This window comes from Dromiciops gliroides, chromosome 1, assembly GCF_019393635.1.
Source record: "Dromiciops gliroides isolate mDroGli1 chromosome 1, mDroGli1.pri, whole genome shotgun sequence".
Taxonomy (NCBI): Eukaryota; Metazoa; Chordata; class Mammalia; order Microbiotheria; family Microbiotheriidae; genus Dromiciops; species Dromiciops gliroides.
In genome coordinates this window covers 452,886,517-452,910,924 of record NC_057861.1, presented here as the reverse complement: position 1 = coordinate 452,910,924, position 24,408 = coordinate 452,886,517, and the positions used below count along the sequence as shown (strand labels likewise).

At 36.2% G+C, this 24,408-nt stretch overlaps 1 protein-coding gene across 1 annotated transcript in view; it reads right to left on the bottom strand.

Moving 5' to 3' along the window:
- Positions 1-24,408, bottom strand: part of ADGRV1 (adhesion G protein-coupled receptor V1) — a 786,537-nt gene that overhangs the window by 324,470 nt on the left and 437,659 nt on the right. The window contains 1 exon segment of the mRNA XM_043996987.1: positions 2,832-2,948. Within this exon segment, the coding sequence (XP_043852922.1) occupies positions 2,832-2,948 (117 nt within the window).

Genomic DNA, 24,408 nt, shown 5'->3' with positions numbered 1-24,408 from the left:
TGTCATGTGGGTATCTTATAAAAGAAAAAAAAATTTTGATATTGGGAAGCAAAAGCAGAAGGAGAAGGGGAAGGGGAAGGGAGAGGAGGAGGATAAAGAAAAGAAAGAGAAGGAGGAGAAGTAACATTTACAAAGCACTTTACGGTTTGCAAAATGCTTTACACACATTATCTTTAATCTTCACAACATCTAGGTGGCATGGGTGCTTTTATTAATCTTATTTTACAGGAAGCTGAGGCTGAGAATGGCTAAGTGATCTGTCCAAATCACAGAACTAATAAGTGTCTGAGGTAGGATTTTAGCCCAGGTGTTCCTATTGCTATAAAAAAGTCTTCTTTTCTATGGTACACTTGTAATGATAGAATTGGAGAGGGCCCCCTCCTCTAGGACACATTTGACAAGGTGAATCATCAAAGACAACCTACAAAAGGCTGCAAAAGGCATGATCACTCATTGGGTTCAGGATGTATTAGTCATTTCTGCTCTGTATGTAATCCTCAGGTCTAAAATAGGAATTCAGAGGGTGGTCCAATGGGATCACAGACTTTGAAAGAGGTATAGAAGACTGTCTACTGGTGGCTTTAGGAAAGAGTTGCAATAATCTAATGGCATTAGGACGCAATAGTATTTGCTATCAAGGCACCTGCTTCTAGGGGGACCAGGGAATTCTAGAGTAGAAGGGAAAGGTCCACAGCTCTGCCATGAAGGTAGAACTAGAGAGCAAATTTGGTCCCATCAGGAGAGATGAAAGAAAAATGGGCTAAAGATAAGTTGGGACTTTGTGGGTCCAGAGCTATCAAGATCTCCAAAGGAGCAAAGGAGATAACTCAGGTAAAATCTGAATAACTGGAATAGAAGGGTGCATACCTGGACAAAGGACTACTAAGAAGTTTCTAGAAAGTCCTCAGAATACCAGTGAACTTGCAAGATGAATTAGGGGAAAAGTCTTAGATTGTGATCTTTATTGTTGTTCAATCATTTCAGTTTGTCTGACTCTTCATGCCCCCATTTGGGGTTTTCTTGGCAAAGATACTGGAGGGGTTTGCATTTCCTTCTCCAGCTCATTTTGCAAATGAGGAAGCTGAGGCAAACAGGGTGAAGTGACTTGCCCAGGGCCCCACAGATAGAAAGTGCCTGAGGCCAGATCCGAACTCAGGAAGATGAATTTTCCTGACCATAGGCCTGGAACTCTATCCACTGCACCACCTAGGTGCCCTATATTCTGATCTGGTCCTTAACCTAGGTTCTGGGTTGAATCTAGGGATGGAATCCTCTCTTGCATAAAATATAGATTAGAAACAAATAAACAAATAATACAAATTTAAATCTTTTTTTTTTACACCAGTTACATCCTAATGACCACTTCTGTGACAGAACTTTCCTTTAAAATAAATTTAAAAATAAGTAAAACCAACTTACTGGGAGACAACATTTGTGAGTATGAGTGTAACGTTCCCCTTGCTCCTCCATGCCCCCGTGGGGCATGCTCAGGCACATGGCTAGGTTTGGGGCATATGTGATGGAGGACTATTCCTCCCCTCTACCTAACTTAAGAGGATGTGCAGTGTTCCCTGCCTAATTTTAAGCTAAAACAGGGAAGTTTGATGAACTTTTTTCCTTCCATGAGTGACTGAAGAGCTAGTATTGTGGAGTGATAAAGAATTTTCTCAGCCTAAGTGTATATTCAAAAGGTATGTATGGATAATCTTTTGTTGTTTTTCCTGGTAGCTTTTGAGTGAGGAAGGTACTAGTTACTATAGTCTCAGTTTCATTTAACCACTTAACATCAATTAGCCTTTACAAGAGGCCATTTACTTTGAAGATATAACAAGAACAAACAGATAGACATTTCTTCCAGCACTTCAGGGACACCAGCTTTGCTCAGCTCCTATATAACACTGGTTCCGCCGAATTCATGTCCAAAGCTCTGGTCTTTCTCTTGCTAGGCCCAATGCTGATTCTTTAAATGGAGCACTTTACTGCTTTAGTTCCCCCCACCACCACCACCAAACATCAATAAAGCCATTAAAAAATGATCTTTTGACGTCCCCCAAAAGGGAAAAACCCTATTTGTCCAAAAATATTTATAGAAGCTCCTTCTGTGGTAGCTCAGAATTGGAAATCAAAGGAATGCCCATCATTTGGGGAATGGCTGAACAAACTGTGGCGTATGATGATGATGGAATATTATTGTGCTATAAGAAATGACAAGCAGGATGACTTCAGAAAGGCCTGAAAAGACATGTATGAAATTGTGTATCGTAAAGTAATCAGAATCAAGAGAACATTGTACACAGACACAGCAATATTGTTTGATGAGGAACTGTGAATGACTTGACTATTCTCAACAATACAAAGATCCAAGACAATCCCAAAGGACTATTAATGAAACATGCTATCCACCTCCAAAGAAAGAACTGATATTGATGGAACAGACTGAAGCATGCTATTTTTCACTTTCATTTTTTTCTTTTAATCAAGTTTTCTTGTACAAAATGACAAATACGGTAATGTTTTACATAATCATACATGTATAAACCATATCTGATTGCCACCTTAGGGAAGAGGAAGGGGAGGTAGGGAAAGGGGGATAAAAATTGGAACCAAAAACTATAAATAAAAATGTTTATTATTTTTAAAAAATTATAAAACACAACAAAAAATGATCTTTTGGGGACATAGAGTGTTTCTTGTGAGTTGTGATTTGTTTATTAGCTTCCCCAGAACCTAGTTTGTAGACACATCAGTAGCTATCACTACTACATGTGAAGTGCCAGGGGCGATGAACCATGAAATTCATGGGAAAGAGAAAAAAAGAATATGTTTCCTACCTGAACAAGCATCCAGTTAAATTGGCAAAGATAGAGGTAATGCAAGATAGCAGCCAGTGCTGAGCAGCTCTCCTCTGTCAGTTGCTGGCTTGCATATGCAGAAGCCAGAAATGCAATCTGTAAGAAAGAATCAATCAATAAATAACCATTTAGTTATCACCTACTATGTTCCAGGGATTTTGCTAAGTGCTGTAAGAAAGAGTTATATATGTTTAAAAAAAAGTTAATCTTATAGGAAGCCCTGAGCCCCTTTTCCCTCATCTGTCAATTGAAGAGTTTAGATTAAATGACTATTTGGTCCCTTCCAGTTCAAATATTTCCAAGTTCCTATGACTCCAAAGAAAAACTGATTTTTCTCTAAAAATTGATATATTCTATAAATACATTTCAAGAATGGTAAGGAATTTGTTTGCATGTTTCCACCAAAAAAACTTAAAAAGTCATATTGTATTCTGAGTTCTTTGGAGGAAATTCCTCAAAGTCATTATTATTGACAAAAAATGAGATGCACTCAACTTAGAATTATTTTCTAATCAGAAATATAAAAAAATCCTTACTTATAAAATTGGGCTGAAATACCAAAACTTTGTTAAAATCAAAGACAACTCTTTGACCTGTTGTGTATACATATTCACACCCTTTACTTGGTAGGCAACAGCTTAGATTATAAAACAGGAGTTTCCATTTGAATTTTATAAAGCCTCATGATTACACTTGACTAAACAATCTTTGGGAGTGTGTTTTATCTATAAAGAACTGTGTTAAAAAAAATCCATCACCAGAAAGTTTTTGTATCTATCATCTTATTTTTCTGCTCTCTATTATGTTAATGCTAAGGTTTTAGTTATCATTGTGGAACTTTTAAATTTGAACAATGTGAGAAAAAATATTTCCCCCCAAATACAATAGATATGCATACACACATATATATATTTGTGTATAAAATAATTTCTGATTTGATCTTAAAAGGAATTAATTCTCATGTAACAATCTGAAAATGCTCAAATCTAACCACTTCATTAATACAAGAATGGATAGACTGAGATATCCATTACCAAGTGTTTAGAGAGTGTGTTCTGTGTGTGCAGAGCACTCACTGTACTAGCTCAAGATGAAGCACTGATTCAAGTGCTCGTTTTCAGCCCTGTTTTTTCTCAGCATTAAATATATTCCTGAGCATGTGCCTTATGTAGGGCTTGTCTCAAAAGTCCTTACCTATAAACAAAGCGATAAACAGTGACACTTTAAACATAAACCAGAATTTTATGACTGATTATGTCCTAACAGATCAGACAAATAGTTTCACTGAGGAAAAAAAAAAACCCAACAGATTTAATAGTGGCTTTCTAAAAACCTACAGCTATTTTCTGGAAAAAAAAATGTAAATGCTTACTATAGATTACTTCTGTAAACCATGGGATAAGAATCTGTCTCCACTGAATCTTAGCTGCCATTCATCTTGGAGGCAAAACATCTCTCTGGGAACCAATCAGAGGATTTCCCTATGGCCAGGGAGAAGGGCACAATCTACCTCAGCATGGTTTGTACATAATAATTACAATTTGATTGGGGAATTCACTTCACTGATCATTCATTCATTCATTCTAATTAAGAGATTCATTCTAATGATCTATTGATCATTCTGTTGACCCTAAGGCCTACTCTTTGGTGTGTGAGTCCTCGCCCGAAGTCCATATTTTGAGAAAGCCCACTAATTGTGGGTAACTTCTTTATTTTTGCTCTTCTTCTCTTCTTCCTCTACACTATTTTACTTGGTAATGTTATCAACTTCTATTCATTCATTTATCATCTCCATAAAGATGATTCTTTTTTTTTGCTGGGCAATTGGGGTTAAATGACTTGCCCAGGGTCACAAAGCTAGTAAGTGTTAAGAGTTTGAGGCTGGATTTGAACTCAGGTCCTCCTGAATCCAGGGCTGGTGTTCTATCCACTGCGCCACCTAGCAGCCCCCCATAAAGATGATTCTTAATTCTATTAAGGTGTGCACAGTTTTATAGCCCTTTAGGCCTAGTTCTAAATTCTTCTCCAGAATGGGTGGATCAGTTCACAACTATACCAACAATGCATTAGTATTCCAATTTTTCCACAGCTTCTCCAACATTTATTATTTTCCTTGTTTTGTCATATTAGTCAATCTGATAGGTGTGAGGTGGTACCTCAGATTTGTTTTAATTTGCAATTCTCTAATCAATAACGATTTAGAGTATTTTTTTTCATATGGCTGCAGATAGCTTTGATTTCTTCATCTGAAAACTGCCTGTTCATATCCTTTGACCATTCCTCAATTGGGGAATGACTTCCATTCTTATAAATGTGAATTTGGTTCCCTATATATTTTGGAAATAAAGCCTTTATCAGAAACACTGGCTGTAAAAATTTTTTCCCAGATTTCTGCTTACTTTCTCATTTTGGCTGCATTGCTTCTGTTTGTACAAAACCTTTTTAATTTAATGTAATCAAAACCATCCATTTTACATTTCATAATATTCTCTATCTCTCCCTTGGTCATAAATTATTCTCCTCTCCATAGATCTGAGAGGTAAACTATTCCTTCCTCTCCTAATTTACCTATGGTATCACTCTTTATGTCTAAATCATGTACTCATTCTGACCTTATTTTGGTATACAGTGTAAGATGTTGGTCTATGCCTAGTTTCTGCCATGCTATCTTCCGGTTTTCCCAGTGGTGTTTGTCAAATAATGAGTTCTTATCCCAGAAGCTAGAGTCTTTGGGTTTAACAAATAATAGATTACTACAGCCATTTACTACTGTGTCTTGTATGTGTAACCTATTCCACTGATGTGTGCCTATTCTAATTCCTTTAATTTCTTTTTCTTCTTTTTTTGCTAAAGCTAACATTTCTAGTACAATATTGAATAATAGTGCTGATAATGAACATCCCTCTTTCATCCCTGAACTTAGTGGGAATGCTTCTAATTTATCCCCATTACATAGAATGCTTGCTGATTGTTTTAGTTAGATGCTACTTATTGTTTCAAGAAATGCTCCATTTATTCCTCCATTCTCTAGTGTTTTGTCAAAAGCTTTTTCTGCATCTATTGAGATAATCATATGATTTTGGTTAGTTTTGTTATTGATATTGTCAATTACGTTGATGGTTTTCCTAATATTGTACCAGCCCTGCATTTCTGGTATAAATCCCACCTGCTCATAGTGTATTATCCTGGTGATAAATTGCTGTAATATCTTTGCTAATATTTTATCTAGAATTTTTGAATCAATATTCATTAGGGAAATTGATCTAATATTTTGATTCTCTGTTTTGGCTCTGCCTGTTTTAGGTATCAGGACAATGTTTGTATCATAAAAGAAATTTGTTAGGACTCCTTCACCTATTTTCCCAGAAAGTTTATATAGTATTGGAATTAATTGTTCTTTAAATGGTAGAATTCACTTGTAAATCAATCCATCTCACCCTGGAGATTTTTTCTTAGGGACTTCATTGATGGTTTGTCCAATTTCTTTTTTCTAAAATTGACTTATTTAAGGATTTTATTTCCTTTTCTGTTCATCTGGGCAAATACTATTTTTATAAAATATTTTAATAAATATTCATCCATTTCATTTAGATTGCCAAATTTATTGGCATACAGTTGGGCAAAATAGCTCCTAATTATTGCATGAATTTCCTCTTCATTGGTGGTGAATTCACCTTTTTCATTTTTCATATTGGTGATTTTGTTTTCTTCTTTCTTTTTTTAATCAAATTAACCAAAAATTTATCTATTTTATTGATTTTTCATAAAACTACCTCTTAGTTTTATTTATGAATTCAATAGCTTTCTTACTTTCAATTTTATTAATCTCTCCTTTCATTTTCAGAATTTTTAATTTGGTATTTAATTGGGGATTTTAAATTTTTCTAAGTTTTTTAATTGTATGCCCAATTCATTGATCTCCTCTTTCTCTATTTTATTCACGTAAGCATTTACAGATATAAAATTTCCCCTAAGAACTGCTTTGGCTGCATCACATAAGTTTTGGTATGTTGTCTCATTATTGTCATTCTCTTTGATGAAATTATTGATTATGATTTGTTGTTTTACCCACTCATTCTTTAGGATGAGATTATTTATTTTCCAATTAATTTTAGTCTATCTTTCCATGATTCTTTATTACACATAATTTTTCTTGCATCATGATTTGAAAAGGATGCATTTACAATTTCTGTCTTACTGCATTTGACTGTGAGGTTTTTATGCTCTAATACATAGTCAATTTTTGTGTAGATGCCATGTACTACTGAGAAAAAAGGTATATTCCTTTCTATCCCCATTCAGTTTTCTCCTGAGGTCTATTAAATTCAACTTTCTAAAATTCTATTCACCTCCTTAATTTCTTTCTTATTTATTTTGTGGTTAGACTTATCTCGTTCTGGGAGGGGGCGGTTAAAATCCCCCAGTGGTTTAGTTTTGCTGTCTATTTCTTCCTGTAAATCACTTACCTTCTCCTCTAAGAATTTGTATGCTATACCACTTGGTGCATATATGTTTAATATTGATATTAATTCAATGTCTATTGTACCTTTTAGCAAGATGCAGTTTCCTTCCTTATCTCTTTTAATTTGATTTAATTTTGCTTTTGCTTTGTCTAAGATAAGGATTGCTGCCCTGCTTTTTTTTTGGGGGGGGGTACTTCAGCTGAAGCATAATATATTCTGTCCCTGTCTTTCCCTTTTACTCTGTGTATATCTCTCTGATTCAAATGTGTTTCTTGTAAACAACATATTGTAGTATCCTTGTTTTTAATCCCCTGCTATCTGCTTCCATATTATGCAAGAGTTTATCCCATTAACATTCATAGATATGATTGTATATTTCTCTTCATCCTACTTCCCCCCAGATTATACTTTTCTCTCTCCTCTCACCCTGTCTCTCCTCATAGGTGCCTTGCTTCTGACTACTACCTCCCTCAATCTGACCTCCCTTTTATCAGCCCCTGCCTTTTCTTTTCCTTTTCCCTTCCTACTTCCCTACAAGGCAAGATAAATTTTTATAGCCAACTGAATATGTATATTACTGTCTCCCTGAGCCAAATCCAATGACAGTAAGGTTCACACAATACTTACCCCTCCTTTTTTTCCCTCTACCGTAATTGGTCTTTTGCACTTCTTAATGTGATATAATTTACCCTATTCTGCCTTGCCTTTCTTCCTCTCCTAGTACAATATTTTTTTACCCCTTAATTTTTTTATATTATCACACCAAAATTAATTTATACCTACCTCTACCCTTTGTCTATGTACAGTCCTTCTATCTTCCCTAATAGAGAAAAAGTTCCTAAGAATCACAAGTATCATCCTCCCATGTAAGGACGCAAACATCCCAATCTTATTGAATAACATTTTCTTTTTTTCCTCTTTTTACCTTTTCATGCTTTTCTTGAGTCCTGCATTTGAAGATTGAATATTCTGTTCAACTCTGGTCTTTTCATTGGGAAATTTTGAAAGTCCCCTATTTCACTGAATGTCCACCTCTCCTCCTGAAAGATTATGATCAGTGTTTCTGGGTAGTTGATTCTTAGTTGCAATCCAAGCTCTTTTACCTTCTGGAATATCACATTCTAAGTCATTTTATCCTTTAATATCAAAGTTGCCAGATCCTATGTAATCTTTACAATGGCTCCTTGATTTCTTCTTGGCTGCTTGCATTATTTTCTCCATCTGATAATTCTGGAATTTGACTACAATATTCCTTGGAGTTTTCAGTTTGGGTCTCTTTCAGGAGGTGATAAGTGAATTCTTTCAATGACTATTTTGCCCTCTGGTTCTAGGATATTAAGGCAGTTCTCCTTCCTGAAATATGTTGTCTAGGCTCTTTTTTATTATTATTATAGCATTCAGGTAGTCTAATAATTCTTAAACTGTCTCTCTTGGATCTATTTTCCAGGTAAGTTGTTCTTCTGATGAGGTATTTGACATTTCTTTCTATTTTTTACATTCTTTTGATTCTGTTTAACTGATTCCTGATGTCCTTATTCTAATTTTTAAGGAATTATTTTCTTCAGGTAGCTTTTGCACATCCTTTTCTATCTGGCCAATTCTTGTTTTAAGGAGTTGTTTTCTTCTGTGGATTTTCCCCTATTTGGCCAACTCTATTTTTAAAGAAATTATTTTCCTTAGTTGATTTTTGTCCTTCCTTTTCCACGTTATTGACTCTTTCTTGCATAATTCTCATTTCTTTCCCCAATTTTTCTTCTACCTCTCCTATTTGATTTATATAATCCTTTTGGGGTTCTTCTAAGAAGGCTTTTTGGTCTTGACATGAAATCACCTTCCCCTTTGAGGCTTCATATGTAGGCATTTTGACAGTGTTTTCCTCTTCTGAGTTTGTGTTTTGGTCTTCTCTGTTGCCATAGTACCTTTCTATAGTGAGGATTTGTTTCTGTTTCTTACTCATATTTTAGCCTATTTTGTGAATTTTAAAGTTGAGCTCTGCTCCTGGAGCACAGGGGGCACTTTCCCAAGCTTTTTGTGCCGGGAGTCAGGGGACTGATCACTAGCTTTCTGCTTTGAGGCTTCAGGGGCTCATGGCTTGCTCATTGCACTGGGGCAGCCCAGCCTAGTTGCACCTGTTGTGTAGCAGATATCCCAGTTGGCAGATTGCCTTTTGCCTTGGGGCTGTAGGCCTCACAACTGGCCTGCTGTGTTGCTTAATGTCAATGCCTTCCCTTTGAGTTTATCTTTAGTTTATCCTGTGTATATATTGTTTGTACCTAATTGTCTGATGTTATCTCCCTCATTAGACTGAGCACAGGAATTGTTTTTTTTTTTCCTATTTTTGTATCCTCTACAATTAGTACCATGCCTAGCATGGTTTGTTGTTGTTGTTAAGTTGTTTCACTCATGTCTGACTCTATGTGACCCCCTTCTGAGGAATTTTTGGCAAAGATAACAGAGTGGCTTGCCATTTCTTTCTCCAGTTTATTTTTTATAAATGAAGAACTGAGGCAAATAGGGTTAGGTGACTTGCCCAGGGTCACCCAGTTAGTAAATGTCTGAAGTCATATTTGAACTCAGGAAGATGGGTCTTCCTGACTCCAGGCCCAGGGCTCTATCCACTGTGCCACCTACCCACCCTACCTAGCCTAGAGTAACTAGTGCTTAATATACGTTTGTTGACTTGACCTGACTTGAGGTTAAAACTTATTAGCTCTGTGAACCTTGGCAAATCACTTAACCTTTCAGGCTATTTCCTCAACTGTAAATGAGAATTAATAATAATACCTATCTCACAGATTTATTGTTGAGTATCAAATGAGATTATATACGTTAAGTGTTTTGTAAAGCTCAAAACTCTATAGAAATGTTTGCTTTTGTTATCATATCAATATAACCCATTTCTGTCTGAGAGCTGACTAAGGAGAATGATGATGATTTTTTAAAACTGATCAACTAAACTTGTCACTGATAAGGGTCTCCATACTCTGAAGGGGACTTCATACTAAAATTTTCTCTAAAATCAGTGTGTTGAAAACTGTAGGCAATTAATAAATGTTGAAGGGGGGGAATAATTAAAAGGATGAAGAGAGAAAGAGAGGAAGAAACAAATAATTTTCTGATACCAGTAATGTTTCTCATACTTTACTCTGACTTTTTTTGTTTCTTTTGTTTTTTGTTTTGTGGGGCAATGAGGGTTACGTGACTTGCCCAGGGTCACACAGTTTGTAAAGTTTCTGAGGCCAGATTTTGAATTCGGGTCCTCCTGAATCCAGGGCCAGTGCTCTATCCACTGTACCAACTAGCTGCCCCCTGCTCTGACTTTTAAAATTTAATATAATAATTTCCACTCATCACACCTAATTTTTTTTTCTGTCAAACCTTGGCCATTGGTCTTCCAACAATGTCCCACAGTCATGCTAGGGCCACCTTACCATGACATAAATCTCTGGTTCCCTACACAAATAATTCTTTGCATCATACTCTGTTTCATTGCTTGGGTATTTTTTTCTTCTCCTGTCATTTCATACACATCTCCAATCTTTGTGCTATATTGGGGATTCTATGATGCAAACTATATACAATCAAATGGAAAAAGTAACTAGAGCTTTAAACTGAATTTGCCATTGACTGTCTTGAAAGAGCAAGGTACACATCACATGTGGCCCCCAGTGAATGTCAGTTCCTGGTCTGCAAAGGGTTCCAATAATCATTATTCTAAGTTGCTTTGGGGGAAAATGTAGTCAAAAACGAATTGATATTTTTTAACCAGGTTTTAAATGGTTGCATGTAGAACAAGGATGTCCTTAGGACATCCTTGTTCCTGTTGTCCCAAAGAGCATATAGCCTAAGGTTTTTAAGTGAACTAAGTAGAACTGTCAGAACAAATGTCCTGGTCATTGTTTTCTCATTATTTTTCACAATTAAAATCCAGTCACCCTAGACCAGATTGATCATTACCTATTGCTCAGAGCTAGGCTAGGGAGGAGAAAGGAAGAAAATAATATATGCACCCTGACAGAAGAGTGGATTTGTTCAGTATGCCATTTGAAGTAAGTCATTCAATTAAAAGTTAACAGCTAACATGAACGATGTAATTCCGAGTCAGTCTCTGTCTATCTCACATTCTTCCTGGCTGATTTTGATAAGGTGGAGTGGCTGGATTGGCTCTGTGTCCCCACCTCTGAAAGTAGCATGTGCTAACTTACCCTGTGGAGAGAGAAATTTGACTAACCAAACTTGAAAGGTCAGAAAGGACTTTTATTTATTATAAAGGAGCCATCCTTCCTATGGGGCAAATAAATGCTTTATGTACAGCTCTATCACACAATATACAGCCAACAATTACCATTTTACCTTACCCTCTAAATCCAATAAGGTACCTCCAAATGGATGGCTCACGTTCAGACTCCTACACTGAAAGTTGTTAAGGGTTCTTAATACTTGTGTGAGATATCCTAGAGTAGATACATTTATTTTTTTCATATAACAAAACAATATAATTGTGGCCAATGTTTCTGTCTGTGATAATGGTCCCAGGTCCAGTGCAGCTTATCTGTTGAATTCTCAAGGTTATCTTGAAGTATGTATTTGTAACATGGGATCTGCTCTCTTTTTAGTTTACAAAAGCTGGAGAGTTTTGGATGTAAACTCAAGACAATAAGTGGTACAAAGTGCTGTGTATTTGGTAGGTGTTAAAGGTTCATGGTCAGAAGTAATGCACTGTGTAGTTTCTACTCTTTCCTTGTATAGTCTGGATTGATAAATAAGACCAGGCTCAAGGATAATCCATCTCTCATTTTTTGTGGTTGATGACCTGGTCCTGAATTGCCATAGATTTCTGTTTCTATTAAAAAATCAAAATCATTTAGCAATTGGTATGATACTTCTTGATTAACATATTATTTGTTGAGTTTATATGGATATTGCCCATGGCAGACCATTGGATTACATTCTTGGATCTTTGCTGTTTCACAGACTGTGTTTGGGACTAAACCATTTTAATTTTCATTCAACAAATTCAGTGGCAAGTATGTGATGTTTCTTTGTTCTAAAAGTACACTGGTAAGTTTTTAACCTGTTTCTTATGTGCTCTGAAAATATATTATTATGATTGTGACAACCTAATTAAAGATATCAAGAAACAAATTGGTTGCTAGAACTACACACTCAGTAGATGACAACTTTAATCTTCCTCCTACCCTTCTTAAACCTTCAACTACTCTATATCTACTGGCTCTTTCTCTCTCTGCTGCCTATAAACATGCTTGAGTCTCCCCATCCTTAAAAAAACAAAACAAACACATTTTTAAAAAACCCAAACCCAAAGAAACAAACAAAAAACCCTTTTTACTAAACTCTGCTATCCTTTCAAGCTATTGTCCTTTATCTCTCCTGTACTCAATCAAACTCCTAGAAAAAGCTGTCTATACTCATTTCTTTGACTTCCTTTTCTCTTACTCCCCAAAACTTTGTAATCTGGCTTTCAACCTCGTACTTATCTGAAACTGCTCTCTACAAAGTTACTAATTATAAGTTACTTAATCATTGTAGCTGTAATCACTATAGCTGATGGTCTTCTTTCCAGTCCATATTCTCTGCCTCTGCCACATTTGATACTGCTGACCACCTTGTCTTTAAACACTCTTCTTTCCAAGTTTCTGTGACACTACTCACCCCTGGTTCTTCTCTTTACTATCTGAGTTTTTCCCCATCTCTTTTCCTGGATAACCATCTATATTAAGGCTCAATCCCAGGTCCTCTTCTCTTTTCTTTCTATACTATCTTTCAGATACATTGTCAACTCTTATGCTTAGCCAATGGTTCAGAGATCTGTATATCCAGTTCCAATCTGTCCTCTGGGCTTCAGTTCCACGGCACAAATTGCCTACTTGATGTTTCAAACTAGATGTTTTGAGGACATCTTAAACTTGACATGTCCAAAACCAAACTTGGTATCTTTCCCCAAACCCTGTCTTCTTGCAAACATCCCTATTTTTGTTGAAGGCACCACCATTCTTCCTTTTCCAGGTTCATAATTTCATTATCTGAGACTCCTCTTATTCAACCTGCATTTCTAGTCAATGGGCCAAATTTTGCCATTCCTACCTTCATTACATCTTTGTATATGACACATTCTCTCTATTAAAAAAGCTACCACTTTAATTCAGGCTTTAACCACCTCTCTACTAAATTATTGCTACAACTTCCAAATTAGTTATCTCTCCCTACATCATTTTGCTCTCTGTAAGAATTGATTGTGATTTGGGGACCCCATCTTTGGCTAAAATTTGAAAGCCTCAGGCGTGCCCTGGCTCCCTCTGCCAAGTTGGGGTATGCAAGGAAACACGTGCCCCAGCCAGCTTTGGGAGCCACCCCTAGGGGTGCGAAAGGGATGTGTGGGTGGTCGGCCTGGATTTCTTGTGAGAGAAGGGTTTCTTTATTCTGAGGAATAGAGGGGACGGAGGGAGGGAGGGGGAGAGAGGGAGAGAGAGGGAGAGGGAGGGGAGAGGGGGAGAGGGGGGGAGAGAGGGGGGGGAGAGAGGGGGGGAAAGAGAGAGAGGGAGAGAGAGGGGGAGAGAGAGAGAAAGAGAGAGAGAGAGAGAGAGAGAGAGAGAGAGAGAGAGAGAGAGAGAGAGAAAGAGAGGAAGAGAAGAGAAGAGAAGAGAAGAGAAGAGAAGAGAAGAGAAGAGAAGAGAAGAGAAGAGAAGAGAAGAGAAGAGAAGAGAAGAGAAGAGAAGAGAAGAGAAGAGAAGAGAAGAGAAGAGAAGAGAAGAGAAGAGAAGAGAAGAGTTCAGTTCACGGCGAGAGAGTTAAACAGGAAGCAGCTGAGTCAGGTGGGTGAGTTTACAGGTCGTATTTCCTGCTTGTCTTTGTCCTTATTTCTAAATTTGTTCCCATCAATAAACAAACCCTGCTCTTTTTTTTTTTCCAAAGAGACTTTTTAATCAGGTTTCTTATCAGTCTGGGAGAAATAACTGGGGACGGGGCAGTGTGGGAGAGAGGAGGCTCAGGACCTAGAGGTCCCCCGTTGTTTTCTGAGTCCCAGTATTGCAGCTAGCCTCCCAATTAACTCTTCCCATAGTAAATTTGGCCCTTACATATTGGTGGCCCATACGGGGCTTAACGAACCTGGCAGGTCTTTTTAAAACTCCCCTTACACCTCCACATAGCTAAAAGTAATTTCCCTTCAAACACAGATCTTACCTTGTCACTTCCATATTCAATAAACTCTAGTGGCTCCCTATTACATCTAAGACAAAATATTCATTCCTGTGTAGTTTTTAAATTTCTCATCTTGGCCCCAGTTGATCTTTCCAGTTTCAGTGGTCATTATTTCCCTTCCCCATAGTCCATGATACTGTCAAACTGATCTTCTCTGATTCCCCATATTCATGTCTTTCACTCTCCACATTTATGCCCTTATACCGCTTTTCTCCCATGTCTGGAATGCACTCATTCCCCACTGCTGCCTCATAGCATTTCTTTCTTCAGCATGAAGATCAAGAGCTACCTTCTACATTAAACCTTTTTAAGTACTCTCAAGTGTTAGTACTCTTCTTTCCAAACTAATTTTATTAATGTCTTTGTATTTATACTCTATTTTATCATTTATATTCTTATATGCCTACTTATATATGTACTCATCCATTAGAACACAACCTCCTTGCAAGTAGGAATTATTTTATTCTTTGTACCTGTATCCATAATAGTTGTTGTTCAATTGTGTTCACTCATGTCTGACTCTTTGTGACCCCATTTGGGTTTTCTTGGCAAAGATACTGGAGGGGTTTGCCATTTCCTTTTCTAGCTGATTTTATAGATGAGAAAACTGAGCCAAACAAGGTTAAGTGATTTGCCCAAGGACAGCTAGTAAGTGTATGAGGTCAGATTTGAACTCAGGAAGATGAGTCTTCCTGATTCCAAGCCCAGTGCTCTATGAACTGTGCCATCTAGCTGCCCAAACATAATAGAGTATTTAGTAAACTCCTGTCCATTAATTGACTGACAGAAGTCTCATCACCTTTCATAAACTAAGATACAACAATTCCTATTCTGCAAGTATAGACCTCAAAATATCCTTGAGAATTCATCAAATAAACTATATTGGAATGGGACCATAATCAAAGACACAAATGTTCCCATAGTATCCTGGATGTGGCTTTGTAAAAATTTAAGAATAATATTTTTTAGCAAATGTTGTCATACTGAACTCTTAACATATTATATAGAATGAAAAAAGAAAAACAAAATATAGAGACAGAGCAGGAAATCAAAGCTATAGGGGAACAGAGTAAAGTACTTAACATCACTTTTGTCCTGTCTGATACTTAATTATCCCAAGATGCTTTCAGTGACCCTGTGTGTAAGATGAGCTTACATTTCAATACTCCAATTACAAAAAGCAGTTATTTTCTCCCCTCATACAATTATCTGAACAGTAAACATAAAAGAGCAATAGCAGAAGAGCAACTAGTTCCAGAACCATTTCTATCTTAACTCTATCTAATGAAATGTAAAGAATGAGAAAACAATAACAACAATAACAGACAAATGTTATCTGTGGCAATAGTAAGATCAGTTTAATTTCTTGAAAGTTGATTCAAAAGGAATTAATATTTTCTTTTATAGACTTAGCATTTCAAAGCCAAAATTCTAGTTTCTCTGATGACAGAGATGAGGAATTATGTGAAAGCAGAATAAATGCCTCTCAGTCCAAAGAGGGGATTTCTTTGTAGGGACCAAAGACAATGAACCTTGTCTTCCCACTCTTTCCATGTAAATACAAGGCCATTAAAAAAAATACTCAGAGGGAAGTCAGATTTTTCTCCTGAATTTTTCCTTCAATTTTCCACTTTAGTTTGGTAGTGGATACATGACCAGAAGTTTGTGCATGATCAACAGAAGGATGACCATGAATTCTGCTGCCCCTATATGATGAAAATGACCATATATTAAGTGTAGTCACTTTTGAATTATTTTTTATTGTGTGCACAACTCTTTGTGACTCCATTTGGGGTTTTCTTGGCAAAAATACTGGAGCGGTTTGCCATTTTCTTCTCCTCATTTATAGATGAGGAAACTGAGGCAAACAGTGTTAAGTGACTTGCCCAGGGTCACACAGCTAGTAAGGGTATAAACCCAGATTTGAAATCAGGTCTTCCTGACTCCAGGCCTGGAGCTCCATCCACTGTGCCAGCTAGTTGCCCAACTGACCAGTCGCAAATTGACTTTAATGAGGGGGGATGCTTTTTTTATCTTCCTAAGTGATTTTCAGCTGGAAAAAAAGAAAATTTCCATTTCTAGCATTATTCCTTGTGGACTGAAAATAAACATGAATTTAAGTTGAAAGGAAAACCTTTTTAGTGTTCATTGAACAAGAGGGAAACAAGAAGTCTAACAAAAGTCTCTGTGTATCCATAACTTAAGTGTTAATTAACTCAAAGTCTATAATCTGCCCCAATGAGCATGACTTCACAGGTGTTTCATTTGTTCTCAAAGGCAGTGTAATGATTATCAACGTGCTCATTTGATATACAGTGCTATTAAAATTTTCTAATAAACCAAGAAAATTATTATTTCTTTATATTTTACTTTAGATGCTTATTTCTTGGCCCTCAGTTATGGAGGTAGTATTGTCCTGTGCATTTTTTCTTACTTTTTTTTTTTTACTACAATGTCATATTTCTACCTATTGAAAAACAACATTAATAATAGCTAGCATTTATATTGCACCTCAAGATTTGCAAAAAGCCTTATAAATATCTCATTGTATTCTCACAACAACACTGGGAGATAGGGACTATTATTATTATTATTATTACCATCTCCATTTTTACAAATGAGGAAACTGAGGCAGGCAGAGGTTAAGTAACTCACCTATGGTCATTTAGTTACTAAGAATCTGGATTTGAGTTCAGGAATTCCTGACTTTTGAGTCTAGTGCTCTATCCACCATGCTGCCATTGTACCCAGTGCAGAGCTCATGGAGAAAATAACATCAAATATTGCATAATTCCTTTAGTTGTGATGTTCTAGAAAGTATAAAATATAGAAGTTGATCTATAAAAATATCAAAAATGAAAAAAATGTCATTCTTGATGGAAAAGCTCTTTCTCCTCTGAATCACCTCCTGACTGTTTTAACAGAAATACCTCTTGGAACATACTTTATGATCCTAAAGCAGTTTATATGACTCACACATCATATGTGTATGTGTGTATGGCCGATTTTATGAGTCAATTTAGGCTTAAGTTTCAGAAAATGTGCTTTGTTAGATTTGGTGCTAAATGCCAATGTATATTTTTTAAAATGAGCATATTGAAATATCCAGAAAGGATATCTTTATATATATATATATATATATATATATATATATATACACACACACAAATATATACATATATATACACATATACATATATATACACACACATATATACATATACACACATATGTACATATATACACACACATATATACATATATATACATTTATGTATATTTTAAAGACACAGGTATATAACTAAAGAAGATAATTATATTTCAATATAATTCGTTTCCTTTATAATCCTAAGCCTTTTAAAATATTATTCTGAGAAGAGGTCCATAGGCTTCATCAGACCACCAAAAGGAACTATGTTATAAAAAGAGTAAGAACCCCCGTTCTAGAGAGAAGGATGCCTCTGCATCTATAGATTAGGTTTGCACTCCAACCACCTATGCCATACAAACACTAGTGTCCCCAGGTCATTTTGTGAGACAAGGCAGCAAAAAATGGCTTTGAAGTTCTCCTTTTACATACAGAAAACATTCTATCACTGGTATAGGCTGGTGATACCTCCTAAACTGACCTACTTCTAAGAGATTGTAATGGGAGGCAAGGTTTTATCTGTTCTCTTCATTCCCAAACCTATCTAGTGGGATAGTTGAGCATTAGGTGGTTGGAAGGGTAAAGAAGGTGAAGACCATACATAGGTGGATATCCAGGACTTTGTGATGCCACCACTGCAGCACACTGAGTCAAAGACAGTTTCCTGATGTCTCTCAAACAGAGTCTCAGCAGGACACTGGTACACCAGTTTTCAAAATCCAACAATGTCACCAGCTAAAATCTTTGTTAATGCAATGACCACTTATGCCCTGTGTAGAATTCCCAGCAAGCTCTTCTTCTCTGGATTCATCAACAACAGACTACTCCTTCCCCTTTCGATAAACACTAGGGAGAGCTATGTTTGCACTGTTTCCCTACAGACTGTTAGAGTTTGAAATATATCTTCTTTTGATAACATGTATAAATTCATTCATCCAAGTACACATGTACATATGTATATCACCAAGTGTTTAGGTGGACGCATCACTTGCTTCATACAAATCACTTAAAGAATTAACTCGCTTCTTATCTAGTGCAGGAATCCCCACTACTTCCCTGACAGGAATAACCTAGCCTCTGTTTGGTGTCTGTCTCACAAAGTATTCGACTCCTTTTCTAAACAACTTCAATGATTATAACATTCTTCCTTAGATTAGGATGAGATCTGCCTCCCCAGAACTCTTGCTCATTGCTCCTATTTCTGCACTTTGAAGCTACTGAGTGGTTCAAGTGTTTGTTGATATTCACCACATACCCCACAAAGTTTGTGATTTAGATTCTAGGGATGGAGGGAGATCACTTTGTCAATGTCCTCCTTCAAATGTGCCTGCCACATTCGAATCCAAAATTCTAGGAATGGTTCTGGGTTTATTGAATTTCTCGGATACCACTCAAGAAGTTGATTTAGGCATCATGACTCCATTAGAAGTGTAAAATCATTTTTTAAAAACTAAACATGTTATGCAAAATAACATTTTTAAAGACTATTTATTGAGAGAAATTAGGTGTATGAAAGATATAAAGCATTAGGTAACAATGCTAGTACTTCCCAAGAAATATATAAGGATTGCAACTCATCTACAATTTAGCAGAAATGCATAATCTATAGGCAAATATCCAAACTTCAAAATTTACATAAAAGAGCTAATGTTAAAAGGTGCTCCAGGGGCAGCTAAGTGGCCCAGTGGACAGAGCACCGGCCCTGGAGTCAGGAGGACCTGAGTCCAAATCCGGCCTCAGACAGTTGACACTTACTACCTGTGTGACCCTGGGCAAGTCACTTAACCCCAATTGCCTCACTAAAAAAAAAAAAAGAAAAAAAAGTGCTCCTCCCCAACCCAATCACTTTTTTTTTTTTTGGACTCATATTGCCTCAGAAATCTCAAGCATAATTTAACTATGACTAGTGTCTAGGTCTCTCAAGATATATGCACATATTGGATGTAGAACAGTCTCTGTTCCACCCCACAGACAACAATGGAAATGCATGAAGGATTAACATGTGGGTAATAATCATTGATCATGTCTTCCTCTCAGAAAGAAACACACTAAGTTGCTAGTAAGGCAACTGTACTGACATTCCAATGAATCACTCTTCAGCTCAGAGATCAAGCCTTAAGGCACTATACTAGAGTTTGGATTCCCTCCAGAGTAGAAATGAATTTAGGCTTGAAAATAAGCAACCTCCTTCCAATTGGACATTACTGTTCTCATGGTAATAATGGAGTAGAAGGTCTTTTTCTTTCATGTTCTGGTTTTAGTCCTTTGCTGGAAGAACTTTATCATCTCCCTCTGAAGCAAGAGTTTTTAATTTTTTTTTAATCTTATAGACACTTTTGGGAATCTCATTAATCCTATGGATGCCTTCTTAAAATATTATTTTTAAATAATTGGGGAGAATTCTAAATTTCAATGAGAGTTTAACACAAAGATATATATAATCTCAGTTCACGGACCTTATGAAACTGAGAGTGGGGTAGTCTGTGGACTCCAGGTTCTTCTGCTCCAGAGGAAGACTGGCTGACTATTTTTAGAAGCTTCTCTTTGTCTTTTTAAAAAACTGGATCCTTAACTCTTAAACTTGGGGTTAATATTGAGGCAATTCTAAATCTGATACCGGCCAGAACATCTTCATCTATGTTTAGAAGGCTGAATTATGGGAGCCCACTCCCCATGAATCTCCTCTTTCTTTATTTAGCAAAGTAGGCTTCAGGAACCCTTGCCATTTGGTTGTATAGTTCTCCTAATATCTCCTGAGTTGAAAAACACCACTGTATTTTTCAGGTTTAGGTGAAAAATTTGTAGCTTAGAATTCTACTTTCAGATTTCCTAAATGAGAATATATATGGCATCCACAAGCTTCTTCCCCATGGCATATACATTAACAGCTCATGGGAGCTGGAACCTCCTCCCTTAACTAAGATCCTACTTTTCTGTACCCTTATCTGTCTTCCAAAGATAAGAAAAAGTCCCAAAAAGAAAAAGGCCAATGTTGGCAATTGAAGATTTCCTTTTTATAAGCTAGCACAAATAGCTGGCTTCATACCACTGCAGTCTGAGTCAACAAGTTCCTGTAATCTAGGAAGCACCCCAAGATAAGAACACACTGCCACAGGAAGGTACATTCAGAAGTCACAAACAAGGGGGCAGCTAGGTGGCACAGTGGATAAAGCACCGGCCCTGGATTCAGGAGGACCTGAGTTCAAATCTGGATTCAGACACTTGACACTAGCTATGTGACCCTGGGCAAGTCACTTAACTTTCACTGCCCTGCAAAAAAAAAAAAGGAAAAAAGAAAAAGAAAGAAAAGTCATAAACAAGTGCTCATTGCACTTTAGTTTGTCAAATTTAACAGGCAGTTCTCCTGATTAAACCCAATCTAAATTTTAGAAAGTTGTCTGAAACTTCTGGTTAAGATGGCTCCCTTAAAGGAAGTAGACTACCCAGGTCCCCAGTATAGAAAAAAACCCTGGACTTTGTACCAGACTGAATAATGATTAAGAAAGCCAATGAGAAACTACAGTTAGTGACTTAATCCACTACATTACCATGCAAAAGGAAAGCCAGAAGCCAGCAGCTAATAGAAAAGGGAACTGTTAGCAAAGCTAAGGCCAGTGTAGTCGAAACAAACCTGTATCCTTATAGCAGGACCAAAGTCAGGCCCTAGACATGTGTCACCTGTAGGAGTCTGTGTCTGGGACAAACCAAGGTGCTTAGCATTTCCAAGGACAGTCACGCATTATCTAGATATGCCATACACAGCCCTGAATATCCAGCTTTCTCTCTGAACCTCAAGGATTTAGGGAAGCCTAACTCTGGAGGATAGAGATTAGTATAAGAATCCAGTCAATCCAGTTTGAGATGTGCAATGGACAATAAGAAATGCAGAACTGGAGGTTGAGAGAGAGATTAGAGTTCCATAAAAAACCTGATATTTATATGAATAGATATAATAATAGAATCCATAAAGGCCAATGAGTTCAACAAGTGAAATAGTATAGACACAGAAGAGAAGAGGAGCCAAGACAGGAACTGATAAAGATTGCAAGTGTGTGATCCAGGCACTGTAGTTATTTATTGAGGAACAGAGGGTATCCTGGAAGTTAGGAGGCAATAGCTATGAGTATCTTGATTTACCCTGAAAAGTGGACTTTAATGCTTTAAGAGGAAAATGTATTTTAATGTAATAGAGGACTTTCAGACATTGTTTTATGAGAAGGGACTTGGAAAAGTAGCCGCGATAGTCAACAGAATCCTAAAAACATAAATTTATTTGAGCAATTGGAAAGTGTTGCATGATGATGTAATGGTTATTAATAATAATGGTTATTAATTAATAATGGGAGAAGATACAAGTATCCTTTCAGAACTTTTACAAGTATTGAGGGCATAAAAGGTTTATTAAGAAGGCTAAAAAAGAAAACCAAAGGATCTGGTAATGGATTAGCTCTGTTGTGAGGGTATGAAAAGCGGAAAGGAAAGGAAGAGTTAAGGAAGGAAGTAGAAGGAGGAAGAAGGGGGTAGAATTTACTAATTTTCATGATTGGGTTATATGAGGAGAAGAATATAACAATATGAAGAAAGGGGAGGTGGCAATGAGCATCAGTTGAACCTCATTCTGACATGGAAAAAGGAGGGTTGAACATATACATACAGTTTAGAAATATTTCAAACAGGAAAACAAGAAGAGTTAAAGAGGCAGGGTTAAGAAGGAAGATAACATGGGGGACAGAATAGCTTCAAGTAAAATGATCTTAATAATCTTGATGGGGAGGGGTGTAAAGGATGAAAAAGGAAAAAGAAAAACAAATAAGTAGAATCAAGGGATTCCCAATAATTGAGGAATGGATGAACCAACCATAATATGTGGATATAATGGAATGTTATTGTACCATAAGAAATGAAGAAAGATGATTTCAGATAAGTCCATGTAGCATGAACTGATGCAGAGTGAAGTGAGCAAAATGTAAAGACTAATTTACACCAGGACAACAACACTGTGAGAAAAACAACTTGTTGAAGTTAAGTTGAGAACTTAACTTTGATCAATGCAATGGCCAACCATGTTTCCAAAGTAGCTATGATGAAGCATGTTGTCCACCTTCTAACAGAAAGGTACAGAAAAAGATACACGTTTATGGACATGGCCATTGTGTAAATTTGTTATACTTAACCTTACTTATTTGTTACAAGTTTTTTTATTTTTTCTTTTTCATCTCTTGGTTTTAATTGGGAGTATAAGGAAAATGGAAAGGATTAGTAATAGTGATGCCAAAAAAATTAAAAAGGGCCATTGAAACATTTCTTAATTCATAGAAGGTAACAAAAAAAGTTCAGAAGGAAGCACAGACAAGCAGCAAAGTTTCAAAAGTTACATTATATTGTATTACATTATATAAAGTTGTAGATGTATACTTATTATATTGGAATGTGATATACTTGTTTTTAAAAAGCAAACACCATAAAATGGTAATTCATGGTTTTATATAAAATTCTCTTGTGTTCTGGTGGGTATATGGAGCATTTTTTTTCAGGGTGCAAGTTCAGTGAAAAAAATTTTAATGTTATTTGAGATTTAGAAAGGTTAAGATAACATAAACAAGGTCATACACAAAGTTAACAAGAGTCTGATTTGAACCCTAGTCTTCCTAACTTTAACTCTAAACTACTATCTCCTAGGCTGTATTTCCTCTCTTACCTAATACAACTAGTCGGCATAAAAATGTTTGAGTGAAGTTCCTCCACTAATATCTCACAGCTGAGTCTCTCAGAGGTTGATCACCAGAGAGGTGGATGCCAGATGTTAACTTGTTTTTATTTTCCCCAAACCACTGGAAATCATAATGCCTGTTGACCTAGTCTAGTTAAGTCATGGGTCTTCTGAAGTATTGACATAAGTATTTAATGTTGGCTTGATATATTCAATCACAATATATAAAATAAAATTAGGAGGTAGTTCTTCCCTGACTCTCATTTTGCTGTAACTTTAACTTTATTATCTACAATACTGGCAAGGTTTAATACACATTTTCCACTTCTATAAACTTTTTCCTTGTCAAGAATAGAGCTGTGTTAGCACCCCCACTCTGTATTATGTACTTCATGATAACTTAGACATTTTGGTTTGCTTTATTTTCAAAGACATTAACCACATATAATTTGAAACATTACAATGAAATGAATGTAACAGGTGTTAAATAAAGGAAAGGAAACTCACAACAGAATTTGTATTAAAAATTGAATCTTCCAGAAAAAAAGGTATTTCAAGGAAACTAGATGTGATATGGGTAGGAAAAGATATTTTCACACATGTAAATTCCTAAATTTAAAAATGTCAATGACATTAACTAAAAGTAGTAAGAACTATTTAAATTCCACTAATTTAAATGGGATTCTGCATACTAGAATTTTACAAAGATGCTTACTAGGAAACCAAGAGAAAAGTAAAATGATATTTTAAAAACATTTTATGTAGTATCTATCATTGAAATTCTAACATACATTGAAAAATTGTCATTTTTACTCCAGAATTTTACAAATAGAATCCTTGAAGAAAAATTTCAATTAAGTAATATGTACAGGGTTTCACAAATTCTAAAAAGTGGAAGAATTTTATCATTTTTATTATACAAGCTCTGTATATAACCCACTACTCTATTTCTGATAAGAATAGCCTCTCATAATTCACTCTTGTGTATGAACAAGCTGAGATCTCAGAGAACCT